Source organism: Lissotriton helveticus, chromosome 1_1 (assembly GCF_964261635.1).
Source record: "Lissotriton helveticus chromosome 1_1, aLisHel1.1, whole genome shotgun sequence".
Lineage (NCBI taxonomy): Eukaryota > Metazoa > Chordata > Amphibia > Caudata > Salamandridae > Lissotriton > Lissotriton helveticus.
Genome location: NC_136057.1, coordinates 1,375,323,249 through 1,375,345,241, shown reverse-complemented (window position 1 = coordinate 1,375,345,241; position 21,993 = coordinate 1,375,323,249). Strand labels below are relative to the sequence as shown.

At 48.9% G+C, this 21,993-nt stretch overlaps 1 protein-coding gene across 1 annotated transcript in view; it reads right to left on the bottom strand.

The window, feature by feature from the left end:
- NCF4 (neutrophil cytosolic factor 4) overlaps window positions 1–21,737 on the bottom strand; it is an 83,230-nt gene extending 61,493 nt beyond the window's left edge. The window contains exons 1-4 of the mRNA XM_078683854.1: window positions 21,203–21,737; window positions 19,992–20,076; window positions 19,233–19,386; window positions 18,759–18,829 (exon numbers count right to left, since the gene is read on the bottom strand). Of these exons, the coding sequence (XP_078539980.1) occupies window positions 18,759–18,829; window positions 19,233–19,386; window positions 19,992–20,076; window positions 21,203–21,234 (342 nt within the window). The 5' untranslated portion in view covers window positions 21,235–21,737. The remainder of the gene's footprint in view (window positions 1–18,758; window positions 18,830–19,232; window positions 19,387–19,991; window positions 20,077–21,202) is intronic.
- Window positions 21,738–21,993: the final 256 nt, after the last annotated feature.

The window sequence follows — 21,993 nt, the reverse complement described above, 5'->3', positions numbered from 1 at the left end:
TGTTGGCTTGGCTGGGCAGTGTCTAGAGTCCTATCTCCGGCACGCTGAGTTTTTTCAAAGGTCTTTAAAGACCATTTGCATACCTTTGTAAACTGGCTACCGAGGCTTTGTTTATTGGTTCCAGTACTCCCTGGACCCCCACTTTGCCTATTCCTTACATTTGTATTTTACAATTGCTGCTGTAGTGTGAAAATGCATTTCATGAAAAGGAATATAAAGTAGGGTTGCCAATAGAAAAAATGCCAGCTATGTATGTTTAAAGAGCCTGCAAAGACCACAGCCTTAGAACACAATTAAAAGTGCTTTATATTCATATTTGCTGTTCTAAGTACACACAGATAAGTGTTGAAAATAGAGCTTTAGATGACTGTTTATTTTTGTACCGTCTGCGACATCAAAATAATGAGCTGGCAATCCTAACCATAAGACTGGAAGTTTGTTGCAGGATCAGCTCATTATTTATTTCCTTCACCCTCGATCCCTGATTAATGCCATAATTGCAATAGTTTAACTTATATCTGAAACCCTACGCCACCGTCAATAACGTGCTGATTTACTTCAAGTCTCTGGGAATGTACTCTGCATTCAGACAACTCACTCCTCCTTCTCACCCTTCACTTTCCCGCTCACCCTGCACTCATAGCGCATAGTTATGGATTTCCTGCATTTGTCACATAATTCACCATCTGCTGCATAATTTGCAAATTTAAAATAAACTAGTTTCTAGCTCAAACGGTTCAAAAGTTAATAAAAATGCAGCAACACGTTACCTCACAGTGGAAGGCCCTTTCCAAAGGTTGACTGGTCACCTTTCTGTTGCTTATTGCTATAGGTGGGTGTTAATGTGGTACTTATGAAGGGCAATAAAGGCCAGGATAGTGTCAACAAGTGTAAAATTTGCAAAGTAATGTTATCACAAAATATGCAGCATTATGCAGCATAATTCGCCTTTGCTTGTTGCAGAATTTAGTCAATCGTGCTGCATAATTTGGCCTTCTGATGCCGCATAATACCATGGCCCTGTTCTTAGAGCTATGAGGTCCCAGCTTTTGCAGAAAGCACTGTGAATATGTAAGTTATTATTTTAAAACAGTATTTACATACTCTAAGCTAGGCTGCTGCAAAATGATGGAGTGATTGAGATCAAACAAGTTCTTACAATATATACTTTTTAGTAATAAGTAATCAAACTGTATCTAATGCAGACATTTTTGTAAATGTCTCCACTATTCCAGATCTCAGCTGATAACACCCTTACATTACATCTCAAAAAGAATACATCTTTGCCACCAAGAAGCTTTAAGCAGAGCCACTTGAATTATTCATCAGAAAAGGACCACATTATTCAGCAGGTTTGACTAAACTCTGCAGCAAGAAAAGATAAATTATGCGGTAGCGCCACATTTTGTGGTTGGCATTACTTCATTATTTTGTCATTTTAACTCAAGGTAACGCTGTCAGGGGAAATATTTCACCTCATTAGTACCAGTCTAACACCTAAATACAGCAGTAAGCAACTACAATATTATCAGTCAAAATTTGCAAAGGGGCTTCCACTGCTCCAGAACACTTTGTCATGCTTTAAGTAACTTTTGTTCCGTTTGAGCTAGAATCAAGTTTTTTTGTTGAAATCTGCATAACATGTAGCAAATTTAGTAAACTGATAATTATGTGGAAAACGCTGCTGCTGCAGAAACTCATAATTCCAGTGTCCCGGGCTTTAAGTGACTCAATCAATTCATGGCTGGTAAGAAGGCTGGTTTCTTTTTTAACTTTCTACACTACCACCACAACAATGATTTCAGGCAGAGGCGTCTCAAAGTCGGTATTAACCATTCAGGGCATTGTGAACACTGAGTCCATTGGGTGGCAGGTAGAATGCCAGCCGGGTTGCATTCAGATCTAGAGCCCTAATCCTCTCGATCCCTGGGGGCTCACAGTAATAGTCTAGGAGACAGAGGAAAGGAGTGAGATTCATAGATCTTGACAAAGAGAAGCCCAGAATAGGGAGCACTGTATGGGGACTCACTTTTGTGCTTACAAATGGCCAGAGGTGCTTCTTCAGAGAGATACCCCAAAGAAGAGGACAATATATATGTATATATATATTTTTTTTAAAGGGACATTTATTAGTGAAGCTTGTACTGCTGCCAGATGTGTAAGTGGCCACTGCTGGTTATCATTAAGGAAGGAGATGCTATAGAAATAGTATTCCTGAATCATCCCATTAGCCCCACTCCCTGCACGCAGCCATGACCCTCCCACTTCCCCAATCCTTGCCCTAAAATTTTGGAGGGGGGCCTGACCTCAAAACATTTTGCTGGAGGGGAGGGGGGGGGCAGCGAGACTCAGAGTAAAAAAGTTTGAAGACCTCTGACCTAGTGTATTGATGTGTTTTGACCATAGTCAAATATTTGTTTCCACCACATTTCAGAATTACAAAACAGTTTGCTTCATTTGTGCTTTCTTAATTGTGATGTATACTTAAATATCTCCATAGTTCATTTACAGACATATATTTACTCAAATTAAAAGGTCCTGCCTAATATCAGCTCTAATAACAAATGGGGGAGAGGGTTGAGGAAACACCGAGCTCGTGACAAGCCTTCCCCTGGGCTTGATTACTTCACAGTCTTTGTTGTGTGGGAAGTTGTAAATGCGGGATGGGGAATTGCTTAATTGCAACACAGTAAGTCGAGTAAGAGGAAGTTGGGCAGTAAGGCACTAGGCCACAGCTGACATTAGCTGGAGGAATTGGAACACCATTTCTAACTTCGATATCTAACTAGTGAATGGATGTAATTTAGCTGTAGCAGCTACCACCCATGGCTTGGACAGCAATGTTTCAGCTGTAAAAGAATAATGTGCTGGGGTCAAAAGTTTTGCTCAAAAGCCCGCATTCAAACCTCTTGAATGTTGATAGTGTCTAATGCCTTGGCTGCAGTTTTTTCCACCTCATTCCTTCGTAATGCACCCCAGACAATTCCTGCCTTTCTCACTCTTACAGGATTTTTTATGCCTGTTTTCTTTCTTTGTCACTGATTTTCCAACTTTCTTTTTATCCATTCCCTTTTTAGGTTTCGACCTGGCGATCTGCGCAAGCAGTTCGCGCAGGTGAAATCTTTTGTTTACCATATAGACTATTGGAACGTCCCCCACCTCCCATTGGCTAGCTCCATAAATGGAGGCTAGCCATTGGGAGCCGGATCTGTCCGTCAAGGCCGGACCAGATTCGGGGGCGTTCCCGCGATTTTTTCCCTCTCCGCCTCTGCGATGTCGTCATCGCGGCGGTGGGCGGAGCTTCGTTTTTTTTCCTTCTGTGTTTGTTTTGGTCATTCCATGCGAGGAAGCCCAGGTGAGTGCTTGTTTTTTAGTGGTGGAGCACGTGAATTCAGTGTACATTAGTTAAAAATACATGATGAAGACACAGGCCACGATCTGGCTGTTCATCAAGTGCATGGGCGCTAAAACTAATTTTTGCCCCTTTATTTGTAGTGAGGACTACGCAGTGGTTTGTCTGATGTGAAATTGCTCGGCTGATCCCCTTTGTTGCAGCATGCATAACTTTTCATTCTTTCAGTTCGACTTTACAGTCCGTTTAAATAATGTCCTTAAAACTGCGGGTGTTCAGTACCCAAACGGCCTAAATAGACTCGTATGGGCTAAGCATCTCGTGCCCCTCGTGAGACACTTGTAAAACTGCTCATAAGATTTGCAACAGGGAGTTTTTTCATGGTTTGGCATTTTTCGTAATGCATTACAGTTGAATTTATATAGCGCTTCATATCCTAACCGCACTGCAAAGCGCTGAAGAGCATCATAGAGAGTGCAGAGTGGAGAGTGCATGGGGAGTACAGAGTGCATGGGGAGTGCAGAGTGCATGGGGAGTGCAGAGTGCATGGAGAGTGCATAGGGAGTGGAGAGTGCATAGGGAGTGGAGAGTGCATAGGGAGTGCAGAGTGCATAGGGAGTGCAGAGTGCATAGAGAGTGCAGAGTGCATAGAGAGTGCAGAGTGCATAGAGAGTGCAGAGTGCATAGAGAGTGCAGAGTGGAGAGTGCATAGGGAGTGCACAGGGAGTGGAGAGTGCACAGGGAGTGGAGAGTGCACAGGGAGTGGAGAGTGCATAGGGAGTGGAGAGTGCATAGGGAGTGGAGAGTGCATAGGGAGTGCAGAGTGGAGAGTGCATAGGGAGTGCAGAGTGGAGAGTGCATAGGGAGTGCAGAGTGGAGAGTGCATAGGGAGTGGAGAGTGCATAGGGAGTGGAGAGTGCATAGGGAGTGGAGAGTGCATAGGGAGTGGAGAGTGCATAGGGAGTGGAGAGTGCATAGGGAGTGGAGAGTGCATAGGGAGTGGAGAGTGCACAGGGAGTGGAGAGTGCACAGGGAATGGAGAGTGCATAGAGAGTGGAGAGTGCATAGAGAGTGGAGAGTGCATAGAGAGTGCAGAGTGGAGAGTGCATAGGGAGTGGAGGGTGCATAGGGAGTGGAGAGTGGAGAGTGCATAGGGAGTGGAGAGTGCATAGGGAGTGGAGAGTGCATAGGGAGTGGAGAGTGCATAGGGAGTGGAGAGTGCATAGGGAGTGGAGAGTGCATAGGGAGTGGAGAGTGCATAGGGAATGGAGAGTGCATAGAGAGTGGAGAGTGCATAGAGAGTGGAGAGTGCATAGAGAGTGCATAGGGAGTGGAGAGTTCATAGGGAGTGGAGAGTGCATAGAGAGTGCATAGGGAGTGGAGAGTGCATAGGGAGTGGAGAGTGCATAGGGAGTGGAGAGTGCATAGGGAGTGGAGAGTGCATAGGGAGTGGAGAGTGCATAGGGAGTGGAGAGTGCATAGAGAGTGGAGAGTGCATAGAGAGTGCATAGGGAGTGGAGAGTGCATAGGGAGTGGAGAGTGCATAGGGAGTGGAGAGTGCATAGGGAGTGGAGAGTGCATAGGGAGTGGAGAGTGCATAGGGAGTGGAGAGTGCATAGTGCATAGGGAGTGGAGAGTGCATAGGGAGTGGAGAGTGCATAGGGAGTGGAGAGTGCATAGGGAGTGGAGAGTGCATAGGGAGTGGAGAGTGCATAGGGAGTGCATAGGGAGTGGAGAGTGCATAGGGAGTGGAGAGTGCATAGGGAGTGGAGAGTGCATAGGGAGTGGAGAGTGCATAGGGAATGGAGAGTGCATAGAGAGTGGAGAGTGCATAGAGAATGGAGAGTGCATAGAGAGTGGAGAGTGCATAGGGAGTGGAGAGTGCATAGGGAGTGGAGCGTGCATAGGGAGTGGAGAGTGCATAGGGAGTGGGGAGTGCATAGGGAGTGGAGAGTGCATAGAGAGTGGAGAGTGGAGAGTGCATAGAGAGTGGAGAGTGCATAGGGAGTGGAGAGTGCATAGGGAGTGGAGAGTGCATAGGGAGTGGAGAGTGCATAGGGAGTGGAGAGTGCATAGGGAGTGGAGAGTGCATAGGGAGTGGAGAGTGCATAGTGCATAGGGACTGCAGAGTGCATAGGGAGTGCAGAGTGGGGAGTGGAGGGTGCATAGGGAGTGGAGAGTGCATAGGGAGTGGAGAGTGCATAGGGAGTGCAGAGTGGAGAGTGCATAGGGAGTGGAGAGTGCATAGGGAGTGCAGAGTGGAGAGTGCATAGGGAGTGCATAGGGAGTGCAGAGTGCATAGGGAGTGCAGAGTGCATAGGGAGTGTAGAGTGGAGAGTGCATAGGGAGTGCAGAGTGCAGAGTGGAGAGTGCATAGGGAGTGCAGAGTGCATAGGGAGTGGAGAGTGGAGAGTGCATAGGGAGTGGAGAGTGCATAGGGAGTGGAGAGTGCATTGGGAGTGGAGAGTGCATAGGGAGTGGAGAGTGCATAGGGAGTGGAGAGTGCATAGGGAGTGGAGAGTGCATAGGGAGTGGAGAGTGCATAGGGAGTGGAGAGTGCATAGGGAGTGCAGAGTGGAGAGTGCATAGGGAGTGCAGAGTGCATAGGGAATGGAGAGTGCATAGAGAGTGGAGAGTGCATAGAGAGTGCAGAGTGGAGAGTGCATAGGGAGTGGAGAGTGCATAGGGAGTGGAGAGTGCATAGGGAGTGGAGAGTGCATAGGGAGTGGAGAGTGCATAGGGAGTGGAGAGTGCATAGGGAGTGGAGAGTGCATAGAGAGTGCAGAGTGGAGAGTGCATAGGGAGTGGAGAGTGCATAGGGAGTGGAGAGTGCATAGGGAGTGGAGAGTGCATAGGGAGTGGAGAGTGCATAGGGAGTGGAGAGTGCATAGGGAGTGGAGAGTGCATAGGGAGTGGAGAGTGCATAGTGCATAGGGACTGCAGAGTGCATAGGGAGTGCAGAGTAGGGAGTGCAGAGTGCATAGGGAGTGCAGAGTGCATAGGGAGTGGAGAGTGCATAGGGAGTGGAGAGTGCATAGGGAGTGCATAGGGAGTGGAGAGTGCATAGGGAGTGGAGAGTGCATAGGGAGTGGAGAGTGCATAGGGAGTGGAGAGTGCATAGGGAGTGGAGAGTGCATAGGGAGTGGAGAGTGCATAGAGAGTGGAGAGTGCATAGAGAGTGGAGAGTGCATAGAGAGTGGAGAGTGCATAGGGAGTGGAGAGTGCATAGGGAGTGGAGAGTGCATAGGGAGTGGAGAGTGCATAGGGAGTGGAGAGTGCATAGGGAGTGGAGAGTGCATAGGGAGTGGAGAGTGCATAGGGAGTGGAGAGTGCATAGGGAGTGGAGAGTGCATAGTGCATAGGGACTGCAGAGTGCATAGGGAGTGCAGAGTGGGGAGTGGAGGGTGCATAGGGAGTGGAGAGTGCATAGGGAGTGGAGAGTGCATAGGGAGTGCAGAGTGGAGAGTGCATAGGGAGTGGAGAGTGCATAGGGAGTGCAGAGTGGAGAGTGCATAGGGAGTGCATAGGGAGTGCAGAGTGCATAGGGAGTGCAGAGTGGAGAGTGCATAGGGAGTGCAGAGTGCATAGGGAGTGCAGAGTGGAGAGTGCATAGGGAGTGCAGAGTGCATAGGGAGTGGAGAGTGGAGAGTGCATAGGGAGTGGAGAGTGCATAGGGAGTGGAGAGTGGAGAGTGCATAGGGAGTGGAGAGTGCATAGGGAGTGGAGAGTGCATAGGGAGTGGAGAGTGCATTGGGAGTGGAGAGTGCATAGGGAGTGGAGAGTGCATAGGGAGTGGAGAGTGCATAGGGAGTGGAGAGTGCATAGGGAGTGGAGAGTGCATAGGGAGTGGAGAGTGCAGAGTGGATAGAGAGTGCAGAGTGGATAGAGAGTGGAGAGTGCATAGGGAGTGGAGAGTGCATAGGGAGTGGAGAGTGCATAGGGAGTGGAGAGTGCATAGGGAGTGGAGAGTGCATAGGGCATAGGGAGTGCAGAGTGGATAGAGAGTGGAGAGTGCATAGGGAGTGGAGAGTGCATAGGGAGTGGAGAGTGCATAGGGAGTGGAGAGTGCATAGGGAGTGGAGAGTGCATAGGGAGTGCAGAGTGCATAGGGAATGGAGAGTGCATAGAGAGTGGAGAGTGCATAGAGAGTGCAGAGTGGAGAGTGCATAGGGAGTGGAGAGTGCATAGGGAGTGGAGAGTGCATAGGGAGAGGAGTGGAGAGTGCATAGGGAGTGGAGTGGAGAGTGCATAGGGAGTGGAGTGGAGAGTGCATAGGGAGTGGAGAGTGCATAGGGAGTGGAGAGTGCATAGGGAGTCGAGAGTGCATAGGGAGTGGAGAGTGCATAGGGGGTGGAGAGTGCATAGAGAGTGCAGAGTGGAGAGTGCATAGGGAGTGGAGAGTGCATAGGGTGCATAGGGAGTGGAGAGTGCATAGGGAGTGGAGAGTGCATAGGGAGTGGAGAGTGCATAGGGAGTGGAGAGTGCATAGGGAGTGGAGAGTGCATAGGGAGTGGAGAGTGCATAGGGAGTGGAGAGTGCATAGGGAGTGAAGAGTGCATAGGGAGTGGAGAGTGCATAGGGAGTGCAGAGTGGAGAGTGCATAGGGAGTGGAGAGTGCATAGGGAGTGCAGAGTGCATAGGGAGTGCAGAGTGCATAGGGAGTGCAGAGTGCATAGGGAGTGCAGAGTGGAGAGTGCATAGGGAGTGCATAGTGCAGAGTGCATAGGGAGTGCAGAGTGCATAGGGAGTGCAGAGTGGATAGGGAGTGCAGAGTGGAGAGTGCATAGGGAGTGCAGAGTGCATAGGGAGTGGAGAGTGCATAGGGAGTGGAGAGTGCATAGGGAGTGGAGAGTGCATAGGGAGTGGAGAGTGGAGAGTGCATAGGGAGTGGAGAGTGCATAGGGAGTGGAGAGTGCATAGGGAGTGGAGAGTGCATAGGGAGTGGAGAGTGCATAGGGAGTGGAGAGTGCATAGGGAGTGCAGAGTGGAGAGTGCATAGGGAGTGGAGAGTGGAGAGTGCATAGGGAGTGGAGAGTGCATAGGGAGTGGAGAGTGCATAGGGAGTGGAGAGTGCATAGGGAGTGGAGAGTGCATAGGGAGTGGAGAGTGCATAGGGAGTGGAGAGTGCATAGGGAGTGAAGAGTGCATAGGGAGTGAAGAGTGCATAGGGAGTGCAGAGTGCATAGGGAGTGCAGAGTGCATAGGGAGTGAAGAGTGCATAGGGAGTGAAGAGTGCATAGGGAGTGAAGAGTGCATAGGGAGTGAAGAGTGCATAGGGAGTGCAGAGTGCAGAGTGCATAGGGAGTGCAGAGTGCATAGGGAGTGCAGAGTGCATCGGGAGTGCAGAGTGCATAGGGAGTGCAGAGTGCATAGGGAGTGCAGAGTGCATAGGGAGTGCAGAGTGCATAGGGAGTGCAGAGTGGAGAGTGCATAGGGAGTGCAGAGTGGATAGGGAGTGGAGAGTGCATAGGGAGTGCAGAGTGGAGAGTGCATAGGGAGTGCAGAGTGGAGAGTGCATAGGGAGTGCAGAGTGGATAGAGAGTGGAGAGTGCATCCCCTCTACTTCTCTTCTATGGACACTTGTACTTCTTCTACTTCTCCACCAGCACAGTGTGTGTTTCCACTCGCCCGTGGCACTGGAGACTGAAGCACATCCTTCTTAGGGTGACAACCGTCTAGCTGGTCATTATGGACACTCTTTCCAGTTCTGTACTTTTATGTGATCACACTATGCATTATGGGGGGTGTAGTGTTGTTTTGATTCCATTAGAACACAGCTGAAAACAATGATTTGTAGATAAAAACTCTAGTCCCACTAAATCTTGGAAGTGCTTATTCACACACACACATGCATGCACGCACATATGCAAACACACTCTCTCTCCCTCAACAGGTGCACTACCTCCTCACAAGCACGGACAGCAAGCGTCGCCTTAATGTGCCACCCCAGCACGGTTTAACCCCCTCAGCTGTCAATTGGCCGTCTGTCACGTGACATCTGCAGACCAGACTCTGAATTTCTTCAGTGAAATCCAGTAGGGTACAATAGGTCTTACATTTGCAAGAGATTAAGCTGTTGGCAATGTAAATGACAATGCCATTTATTTATCTGTTTTCAAAACCAACACATAAATAAAAATTTTGTCATTTACAATGCCAATAGCTCTAACTTTGGCAAAGGCGAAACCGTTGCATTGTAAATGCTTGTTAGGTTTTGCCTACGCAATGCGTACGAAGTACGCATGCGCTAGCAAAATCTAATGATATCTCGATATCTCTCTATGTGGGGTCGGGTATCCGCCCCCTCCTCCCATTGGCTAGCTCCATAAATGGAGGCTAGCCATTGGGAGCCGGATCTGTCCGTCAAAGGCCGGACCAGATTCGGGGGCGTTCCCGAGAATTTTTCCCTTTCTGCTCACGTCATGTAGACGTGTTCACTCGGTGGGCGGGGCGTTTTTGCGGGCTCGTCGAGGTTTGTTTCGCAGGCCGAGGAAGTCCAGGTGAGTCTTCCCTTTCCTGTCCCCCCCTCCCGCTGTTGGTTCGTTTCCCGCCCCCCCCCCGTCAGTGTGTGGCCGTTCCCGCTCTCCCGTCAGTGTTTGGCCGTTCCCGCCCCCCTCCCGCTCTCCCGTGGCCGTTCCCGCTCTCCCGTCAGTGTTTGGCCGTTCCCGCCCCCCTCCCGCTCTCCCGTGGCCGTTCCCGCCCCCCTCCCGCTCTCCCGTCAGTGTGTTGCCGTTCCCGCTCTCCCGTGGCCGTTCCCGCCCCCATCCCGCTCTCCCGTCAGTGTGTGGCCGTTCCCGCCCCCCTACCGCTGCCTCGGCTCCCGTTCCCGCCCCCCTACCGCTGCCTCGGCTGCCGGAGTTGCAGGAGAGCCCCACTGGCTGAAAGAAGATGCTAGGTTTAGCTTTTTTTCTCGTGTCTTTACTTTTATTGAGCCATGGGGAGGGGTAGGGGGTAGGTGGAGAGGGTAAAGGAATAAGCCCTTTCAGTGCAATGCAGTTCTCTCGCGCCGTACCGGAAGTTGCTGTGTTTGTTGTTTTTTTCGGGGAGGGGGGCAGGAGGAGGAGGAAGTTGTCCGTGTTTCCCCAGGACTTTGCAGGGCCGAAAAAAGGGAAGGCCCGACCCGGAGAGCCGAGCAGGTTGAAATCCGGTCAATCAGAGCCGGAGAGACTGACAAGGAGCACTGAGGTAGGAGGCTGGAGGAATCCGCGAAGGGGCTGGTGTAGGAGGATAGACAACAGATGAACACAGCTGTACCTGACAGGGAGGAGGGTGCCTCGAATACCTGTCAGGAGCGCGTCAGCACGGGTATCTATAGGTGGCAACGGTGGGGCGAGCGGGCCAAGCTATCTTCTGACAGGTGGGGGTCTGGCATCTGAGCGGGTGGAATGTGGCTTGTTGCCGGACAGACGCTGTTGTTACCAGCATGTAATGGGGAAGCACTATTGTGTCTGACAGAATAGGGAGTCCAGCACTGCAGGGAAATTCCTGCCACCACAGAGAGACATATGGCACCTGTCCAGACAGGAAAGGGTTGTGGATGGTTGCAAACGGCGCGGTGGAGAAGGAAAAAATTTCCTGGTGGAAAGTGTACTGTAACGCAATTGGTCTACCACACGTTTCTAGCCACAGACTTCATGTGATTGGTGTAAGTAATTCAATTATTATTTGCTATGGGTGAAATAATCAAAGCCCTTAGCACAGTGAACCTGCAGATCAGAAAATGATCTGAGAATATTCTCCCCTCACACAGCACATGACTAAAAAAGAAATGATCATGCTTACTGTCAGAGCCATGGGGAGGGGTAGGGGGTAGGTGGAGAGGGTAAAGGAATAAGCCCTTTCAGTGCAATGCAGTTCTCTCCAGTCATCCATCATATCTACGCTATCCATCAAGTCAGCCAACTACATTCGAAAATATGTGCTCTGTCCCTGTTCATTGAGGATATCCATTTTACCCGTCATTACACAGTTACCATTGCTTGTCCGTTTCATAGGGCTCTTGCTTATGAAACCTCTATCAGAAGTAATCTTCTTGGTCCATGTTTATCACTTCTAGAACAAATAGACAGCCACCCCTCTGTTGACGGTAGAAGACACATAATAATATCACTGTCCACCCCATTTCTCTGCTAGCTTGGAATACTCCATGTGCATTTTAATGTGTTTCCTGCAGGAACTCGATTCCTACCCTGTTCTGTTTAAGGAAAGCAAAACAAGTGATGGGTCGACTTCATGAAATAATGTCAGCCACCAGTAATCGTGTGCCCCTGTTGCCTGCGTGTGCCCCTGTTGCCTGCTTGTACCTCCGTGTGCCCCTGTTGCCTGCTTGTGCCTCCGTGTGCCCCTGTTGCCTGCTTGTGCCTCTGTGTGCCCCTGTTGCCTGCTTGTGCCTCTGTGTGCCCCTGTTGCCTGCTTGTGCCTCCGTGTGCCCCTGTTGCCTGCTTGTGCCTCCGTTTTCGTGCCCCTGTTGCCTGCTTGTGCCTCCGTTTTCGTGCCCCTGTTGCCTGCTTGTGCCTCCGTGTGCCCCTGTTGCCTGCTTGTGCCTCCGTGTGCCCCTGTTGCCTGCTTGTGCCTCCGTGTGCCCCTGTTGCCTGCTTGTGCCTCCGTGTGCCCCTGTTGCCTGCTTGTGCCTCCGTGTGCCCCCGTTGCCTGCTTGTGCCTCTGTGTGCCCCTGTTGCCTGCTTGTGCCTCCGTGTGCCCCTGTTGCCTGCTTGTGCCTCCGTGTGCCCCTGTTGCCTGCTTGTGCCTCCGTGTGCCCCTGTTGCCTGCTTGTGCCTCCGTGTGCCCCTGTTGCCTGCTTGTGCTGTGTGGGTGTGTGTGGAGGGCTTTGTGTGGCTGTGTGTGTGGGAAGCTTTGTGTGGCTGTGTGTGTGGAAAGCTTTGTGTGGCTGTGTGTGTAGGAAGCCTTGTGTGGCTGTGTGTGTGGGGGGCTTTGTGTGGCTGTGTGTGTGCGGGGCTCTGTGTGTCTGTGTGGGTGTGTGTGTGGGGGGGGCTCTGTGTGTGTTTGTGTGTGTCATTTGCGAGAGATAAAGCTAGTGGCATTGTAAATGACAATGCCATTTATTTATGTTAAAAAAAACATAAATAAAAATAATGTCAAGAGCAATGCCAATAGCTCTAACTTTAACAAAGGCAAAACCATTGCATTGTAAATGCTTGTTATGTTATTTCCCTCTCGTGACGAGGTCAAAGTCTGATGAGGAAAAAGTAAGTGGCCCACCTGTAACCACCATCTCAAATTAAGCAGTGAAGGAAAGCCTATTCAAATCTTTGGAGCTAAGATTCCATTTGCATTCATCATTTGATTTGATTCATCCTCCTGTGACGGGCCGCTACATGGCTCACTGTATAGGCGTGGTCACGCGGTGCTCATGTCAGCCTTTTGAACGCCTCTGGGATGTGCACCGAACACGAAGCGCAGTGAAGCAGTCAGAACCTGCCTTCGAAGAGTATCGGGCTATATTCCAGTGCCAGTGCTCACACCCTCCAGTGGTAACCGCAACCTGTTGAGTGGGCGTCTTAGCAGCTAGTGCCGGTTTTAGCGCTGGTGGCACCCGGTGTGGCAATCACTTTTGGTGCCCCCACACCCTAGGACCGCCACCCCAGATTCTCTAACTACCACCTGCACAGGTGCCCCTCGGCTCTCTACAATCATAAGATATTGCTAAACACAGCGCCCCCCTTGAGGTCACAGCACCCCCTCCACAGGTCATCGCCCAGTGCGGCTGCACCAGTCGCACTGCCCTAAAGCCGGCCCTGACTGCTGGAACATGGAGACACCGTGGAGGGATCGGTATGTGAGAAGGGGGGATTATGCTTCAGTATATGTATACAGGTGGCCTATGTTAGTAAACAGAAGGTATAATGCTTCTCTAGGGTAATAACACTTGTTACTCAGTAGGGGAATAATGCATGTAATGTCAGAGAAAGGGGTCATAACATTCTGTATATGGTCCAAGGAAGGTAAAGAAACCCAGGAGAAAGTCTCAGATAGCTAGTAAAAAATCAGGGTTGAATGGTAATAAAGGAATGGAGCAAATGCCACAGGCGAAAAGGTCACGGTCCACATGGGATTTGGAGTCTAAGGAGGCCCACATTAAAGCTAAGGGTCTGTAGTCTATGAGGCCCCAACTTAAAGGGGCTGTGGGCTGGGGGTAAAATAACGGAGCAAGAAGTCCCCATGACTGTGATAATTCAACAATTCTCTCCTAGCCAGGACTTTAGTGTTAGATTCCTTGACCAAGATCATCCCAACAGATTGTCAAATACTCAGAGGATAGATCAGAATGCGACCAACCTATATTTTGATGTTTACAGGGTTTGGGAAGAAAATGAGTATATGGAAATCCCGTAATATATCTACGTTGTTTAGGGCCTTATGGGAATTGCAGCGCCCTAGATCATATAATGTCTAGAGCTATCAAGCAGGGAAGTTACAAAAGTAGTTATCTTTTCATGTTTGGTTGCTAATTTAATTCAGAATCTTGAATCCGAACTTAATAGACTTGGCTTGTGTCTTGTGCCAGAAGAGGACATTGAGATACCGAGGGCAAACAAATCTTTTTAAAAAATCATGCTGGCACGACTCCAAAACAAATTTGTTTGATATTCAGCGAGGAGGGTGTACTGCCCCGAAGATGATCAGTTGAGTTCAATCAAGGAAGTCTAGAGATAACTGTACTTAGTAGTTTAAAGGGAAAGGAAGAGATGACTCCACTAATAAGTAATCACTTCAAACACTACTGTAACCAATCATCATATATATAACTACCTCCAAATCATACGTGCACAAAAATGTACGTGCTGTTACTCAGTCACCTGTCAAACTCGAAAGAAAATTCAAAACTCAGTTAATACCTAATTTCAACTTACTTATTCTTGATTTTAACACTGTTCTTGATTAGTTCACGGAGTAACAGCACGTACGTTTTTGTGCACGTATAATTTGGGGATAGTTATATATATGATGTTTTGTGTAAGACTTACAGTAGTTTTTTTGTCTAGGTTTGCATGTAATTCACGGCACATTTAGGTAATGGATGGTATGTTTTTTCATACTCGGGTATTGCATTGCACATTTTTAAGTTTTATGGTGAATCTCGCCCCTAAATGCTAATGGGTCTTTTTTAGGTTTCGCCTGGCTTAGCACTGCGAAGCAGTGTTCTCACAGTCGAAATCTTATGTTAGACAGTACGGGGCTTTGTCCCGCCTCTCTCTTCCATTGGCTAGCTCCATAAATGGAGGCTAGCCATTGGAAGAGAGATCTGTCAGTCATTGCCCGAGCAGATTTGTGGGCGTTCCAGCGATTTTTACTCATCCCGCCCCTTTTAGAACGTCATTGCGGCAGTGGGCGGTTGTTTTTTTTTCTCCCAAGCTTTTTTTTTTGTCATTCCTCTGAAGATGGCGGCCGGGCAGTAGCCTTCATGGCGTGGTCCGCTTGTTTTCAGAGGTAATCAATGCTACATCCCTTGTCTATTAGTAATATATGAGAATCCACGTAACGCAAGCCAGAACTAAAAACCATTTGTTGTAAATGGGTTACACGTGTACATTTCCGCGTTGCGCTGTAGGTCTGCTGGGGGTTTTTGCCTGACTCAGTGTTTGCTGCTCTGCCGGGAGCTGGGGGTGTAACTCGGAAGCGGTCACGAGGTGGCGGGGGCATTACTCATGCAGTCTCCCACGGACTGGCGCAGTGTGTGCCGAGTCACGGCCCCTCCTCCCCGCAGAAGTGAGGAGAGGCGGCGGCCGTCCTGCTCTCGCACCGCAGTCTCCTCGGCCTCCTCCCTCGCCCACCCCTGTGCCCTGACCCCCACTCTCCGTCACCCCCTCTCGCTTCTGCCCAGCCCTGCTTCAATGGCCTGGCGTTGGCATCTCCGTCTCGAGTAGTCAGCGCTCCACACGTGAGACGCACTTCATCTAGAAATCCCCCCAGGAGCGGGACACCCCCACCACCCCCGCCTGCGTGGCAACCACCTTCACTCTCAAGAACAGCCGGAGGAATCCCCCGCTGCACTCCCGCTTACACTACGGCATGGATGCATGTCTTTACTTTGACTGAGAGATTTTTCCGGCAGTGCTTGTGGACTGGTGTGAGCTCGGTGGTGGGGGCCAGCCTGAGTGAGGCATTTCAGACTGGACGCGACTTGGGGGCCCCCAAGAGCGCAGTTGCGCCCCCCTGCTTTCCGGGTGCATTATAGTAAATAAATGCAGTGGGGATGGTTGTCACACGAATGCCTCTTCCTGACCCTGTCTGCGCGTGTCTATTTCTCCTGGTGTCTGCCGGTATCCTTCGCGTTGTGTTTTCACTGTAAGCCCCGTCCTTTTCGGATTGAGGGGCGTGTTTTTGTTCGTTTCTTTAAAAACACACGCCCCCCAGTCTGAAAAGGACGGGGCTTACAGCGAAAACACAACGTCATGGCGAGTGCTTGCTCCGTTCCTCTCCAGCTTCACACTATGATGTCAGATCAGCCCTCTTGCACTATCAGATTCCCCCACAGGCCTGCCCGACCCTGTCTCACTTGGGGGAATAGTGTTCCTAGTGTATGAGAAGCATACCTCTCTTGAGGCTTCGATGACCCTGTGTCCGAGAGATGCACCTCTCTAGCATAAGAGCATATCAGATGTGAGGGTGGCATACCGTCACAAGGAACTAACCCACCTCACATGAGGGTGGAGGCACTCTGAGGCATAAAAGCAGCAGAGACCTGATTGTGAACTACGTGTTCCAAGGGCACCGTGACTTCACCGGAGGTATCGGCAAACACAGCCTCGTTAGCCCTGATTTCACCTGGGCCAGTTGTTCCTTGGTATAGGTTCATTACTAATAATAGCCCTGATTTCACCGGGGCCAGTTGCTCCTTGGTATAGGTTCATTACTAATAGGGTGCTTGGGTTTTTTTTGCGCAAACTCGACCCGAAGGTATTGGAGCGCTTTACATGAGTACCAGTTACGTTACACAAGGACACATTTACTTTTGGTAGGCACATGGAGATTAAGTGATGTGCCCAAAACAACAGGATGTTGATACAACGCTGAGGCTCGAACGTGGTTCTCCAGCTCCAAAGTTGGCAGCTCTGACCGTTAGGCCACATCCTCCCAGTCAGTGCTTCAAAAGCAGTGAATGCAAGCTCACACTGCTTCAGAAAGCAATTCCATCACAAAGGAAGTCCTCCTACCAAACTCTTCGGTTCACAGGAGGAGCTGGTTAAGAAATATCAGAGTGCCATTCCTCTACTTTTGGAAGCCACGAGTCTACTTTACTGAAATTTGCTGTTACTGCACCTATTATCTCCTCAAATGGTTACAGTAATATGTGCTTTGTGGGGCTCGCAGTGTGTGGGGCTTGCAGTATGTGGGGGGGGCTCTGTGTGGGTGTGTGGGGGGCTCGCAGTGTGGGGAGGGCTCGCAGTGTGTGGGGGGCTGTGTGTGGGGGGGCTCTGTGTGGGAGTGTGGGGGGGGGCTCTGTGTGGGTGTGTGGGGGGCTCTGTGTGGTTGTGTGTGTGGGAGGCTCTGTGTGGGTGTGTGTGTGGGGGGCCTCTGTGTGTGTGTGGGGGCTCTGTGTGGGGGGCTCTCTGTGGGTGTGTGTGTGTGACATTTGCGAGAGATTAAGCTATTGGCCTTGTAAATGACAATGCCATTTATTTATCTGTTTTCAAAACCAACACATAAATAAAAATGTTGTCATTTACAATGCCAATAGCTCTAACTTTTGCAAAGGCGAAACCGTTGCATTGTAAATGCTTGTTTAAATTGCAGTTACCCCTGAAGAAGAGCTTTCAGCCTTAAATGCATTGGGTTTAAAATTGCACAAGCAACCATGATACATTGTTGATTCTATCGTGCTGCATGATAAAGCCTGGATGGGCATGTATGCAGTATCTCGAGCTTGGAATCATGTTGCCTCGGTTCTGAATTGTGAAAGTTTGAAGAATGTGGAATAAATATGAATTACATGAAGAAACACGAATTACTGTTTTCATTAAAGTCATTTACGCTGTGCAGCTTGTGACTGGAGCGAAATACTGCCCCAGCACAGCCTGATTGGTGCCATAAGGGTGAGGCAGAGGATTCAGGCTCCTTGTGACATCACCCTATCCAAATAAGCCGAAGGGACAAGAAAGAGTCTATCTCTGTCAGTCCTGTTACACAGCTGCCTGGTCAGTCAGCCCGCGGGTCAGTTCTTCACTGCAGGGATGTTAAAGCTTAGAGATTTGCAGTGGCACAGATTGACACTTTACAGGGAAACCTGACTATTTAAATGTTGCGAAACTGAAGTCTTTCGGTGACGATTCATGAATGGCGCTCTTCTACTACAATGTGGAATTGCCCCAGACTCAAAAAGTTGGGTGAGTCATGTGAGAAATCTTACTAGACACTTCCTTTCTAGACCTGGTGGCATCTGTGTTCATGCCTGAGCATAATGGTCCTGACCTGGATGAGCTACAGTGTTAGAATGGTCAAATGTATTTTATTAAGGGAGGGGTCATCAGCACCCAACGGCTTCAACCAGACCTTGTTAACAAGGAGGCGCTAGGAAGTTCTCTCGCCATCGTGCTCCCTCTCCTATAAACTGGATAAATAATAGTTTTTCCCAGGAGCCAAACCTGGTTTTGTGAGCGTTTTTGTACACTAGACTGGTCATCAAACTAATGGAGCAATAACAAAAACACCTGTCACACTATAAATAAAGTCACCTTTGGGAGAATACTTTTAAAAACTTCTAAAAATAACCAGATATTTCACACGCCAACAAATCTTGGTCAATTGACATTTCCTGACAGTGTATGTAAGATAGACACAGTGAGGCTGCAATCTTACACTGCGACAATGCTGTACAAGCCAATGTTCAATCCTGCACAAGATTTTGGATTGCAAATAGGTATCCACTGAGTGTTTAACTTTTGCAGAATCAAAAGTATTTTAAAAGAAGTAAGGAACATGTAACCACTTTAACATATGACAGACTTTTGATGTACTCCAAGTCGGTTCATGAAATCAGCAATGGTAGAAAAATAAAAAAAAGGACTTGTGGTACCTGGTGGACCTGAGGTGGCAAATAAATTGAGATTGGCAGGCCTGAGTATCATCACTGTACCTACAAACATATTGTTTTCTACATGCCAGTGAACAAATGAGGGTCTAAAGTTAGATTGTGGCCTTTCTTGACCAAAATGCAGAATCGAGCAAAAAAGCTTTTGGGGCCTCTCCATTATTTTTTAGTTTCAATACCAGTCCTCCGTCCTAACCGAAGGTGTGTTTCTAATTTGTAATTCATGGTGCCTTTTTACTTACAAACTTATCTACAGTTTAATTAGTAATTTTATATACATATGTTCCAGATGTCAAGTATTGACCTTTTATTTTAGCTAATCGGCATAACACTAATTCAAATTGACGCTCACAGTACCTTCATATAGATGTTAAGGATAGGGATGCGGCTCTCTGCGATGTTACGTTTGTTTCCCACATAAACCTTCCCTACAAAAGAGAGAAATGGTTCAAAATGGAGCTAGAGAAAATTTCAAATGTGTGAAACATTTCTCCCACTGAGGAAGAGATGGAGCGGTGACTGATAAAAGTTGGGTAATGGGGTTAGAGTTATCAGATGCAGAAGATGATTCATACCACAAGATACCTTCTAAAAGGTTCAAAGTTAGAAGGGAAGACTGTAAAGAGAGAGGTCATGAAATGGCGAGATATAAGGAAGCTGGGGAAAGATGGGAGGAAGAATAGGAGGGAACAGAAAACAGTATGAGAGAGATTGGAACACATGCAGACAGAAGGACAACCAGGGAAATGGCAGAGCTATAGAACAAGACACGAAAGAACAAGATCACATTAGTGGGGAGCTGTGAAAAGGAGGAGGGCTGCACTTTCTCACCTGGCATTATTGGAAGGCTGATTCTGTAGGTGCTGTTGGGGCTCTCGGGCCCGTACTGCGCTTCCAGGGTGGCATGGAGGTCATAGAACTGGTTGTAACGACGGTAAATCAGGTAATTCCCTCCTCCCTTTGTCTTGACGCTGATCAGAAACATCTAGAAAGAAGAGGGATCTGGGTAAATTTTTAGTATTCAGATTTTATCCCCAATTTCCTCCCAATCATCCTTAATTTTTGTTGGGTAGAAGAATAACAATTCCTCATAGCTGGGACACTGCCTAATGTGCCTACGTTTGGTCCCAGGCAGTGCTTAATTTGTTGAAGAATAAGTGCTGGTGCCCAAAGCTCTGCTCAGAAGCCAAAGGTCAGCACCAGTGTTCGGAATACCAAGGCTAGATTATCTTGAATCCACCTCATGCCTCTTTAATCAACTACCAAAGTCTCCCTGCCCTTTTAAATCCTTCTCTTACTCTTGAAGTATCAGATGAAAAAAAAATAAGTGTCGGTCCTCAAAAAGGAGTGCTGGTGGCCCTCACCGGAATCCACCGGCTCTAAATAAGTACTGGTCCCAGCTATCAGCGTCATGCCTGGATTTCATTGTTCCTATAGAATATGTAAATAATTCCATTTAAGTTAACTGTATCTATTTTTATCTCATTTGGATATACTGAAAATCTGGCATGGTTCCAGCCTTTGATGATGAACTCGACGACCCTCCCACCCTACCAACACACATATGGTCTATAAACAGGTGGTGCTTACAAAATAATTGGACCAGCCTTTCTTCTCCTGGATGTCGGCGATGTGAGCGAACACTGGCACATCATCTGGCAACTGGGCGAAATCACTGAAAGAGAGAGGCTACCGTCAGGAGGTGCCATGCAGACAGTAGTACACACAACACCCTTTATTATCGCAACAAGTCACAGGCGTTTTGCCAAGGAAAATACTACAAATGTATTCAATCATACCAGGATTAAAGAGAGTGGGGGGTCCCAGGTTCGAAGAAGGCAGTTTCATAGCAGTGGGATATCTCTCTAACGTGGGCAGACAGTGCATGCGCAACCTGTGTTAGCATCCCTGGAGGTGAGGGGTTTCTTTAAAAATAACTTTACTGTCACACCCAATGACACACTTAAGAACACCCCCACTATCATCTCCAGATAGTTAAGCAGTGCATCTTGCGCTTTGCCATGCTGGAATCGGTTACACACGTCACCATTTTGAAATGAGAGACATGCCTCACAGTTTTTGAGAGGCATTAGTGACCATTTCTAAGTGTCGAACACACTTCACCATTGTTGAATGTAAGACATATCCCACCATCCTGGAGTGTATGTGGCACACTTGGCCATATACAGGTGTGCAAAACACTTCCCCAATCTTGACTGTGAGGCACATTTTACCATTCTTGAGTGTTAATCATATTTCACCATTTGTGAGTGTGCAACGCACGTCAGAGTTCTCTAGTTATGATTACCGTGCGTGGTGCACTCTTCCTCATGCCCAAGTGTGAGGCAAGCACACTGATAATTATGTGGCGCTCTCCTCACCCCCTAGATTGAGTAACAATTTAACATTCCTGAGCAAGTGACATAGCTCAGGGTTCATGTGTACGACGCACATCTCCACTCTCCTGAGTGTGTACGACACAATTCACTAGTCCTGAGTGTGAAAATGGTCCCTACACCTCACTGTGTGCGCCACGGTATCTTTCATGAGTGTGTGGCCTGTTTCATCACTGCAGTGTGTGACAACAAACATGAAACATTCCAGAATGTGCAACACAATTTGCCATTCACGAGTGTGTGACACATCTCGTCATCCCTTGTCACTGCTTAGTACACCTCCCTCAGTCATGCTTTCACGTTCACCCCATCTCTTGTTCAGCCGCTCACAAGCGCCCTGAAGCTGTTGATCGCCTGCATGTGGCGAGGTACAAACTGCTGCTAGCATCGCTGCGCTGTGCTCACCTCTCGTCCCTCAGTTGGCGTGGTAGCGACATTCCGGGATTAGGATCGTCCAAAAAGGGATTACAGCAGGCCCAGCACAACCCAGTTCAGGCCCACAGAGCCCGGTATATTCCGGCAAGACACAGTGCCCCACTGTAGCAAAGAGGCGACTCAACTATCCAGCAAGGCCCGGTGCTGTGCAAACGAGCGCGGTGATGTCCAGATAGCCCAGTGTAGTTCAAGCGGTTCTGGGTCGGTCCAACAAGACGCGGTGCAGTCCCACAGAGTCCAGTGCAGTCCCACAGAGTCCAGTGCAGTCCCACAGATTCCAATGCAGTTCCACAGAGTCCAGTGCAGCCCCACAGACCGCGGTGAATGCCAGCGAGGCCCCGTGCAGCCTCAGCGCTTAGTACCGAGTACTAACCGAAAGGGGAAGTGATGTGGGTGGGGAGAAGACGAAAGGAGAAGTGAGACCCACACGTGAATGATGGAAGCGGCGTACCGTCAGCAACAGGGCACGAGGAAGGAAAGACCGAACTCTCTACCACCTCATTTCATATGATGATTATTAAGCCCTGTGTCTGGGCAGGGTCAGCAGCCTTACCCACAATTCCCTGCACTGTTCATCCCTAGGCTGCTCGTGATCTGAAGGGCTACCCCTATCTCTGAATCCTTGCGTAACACAGGGAGATGTGGCACGCTACAGGGGCCCCCTGTGCGGTCGTGCAGCACTTGGCATTACACAAATCCGTCTGGGATGTGAGTTACATCACTTACCTTACGCTCGCCGTCCTCTGTCAGAGGTGTCTCAG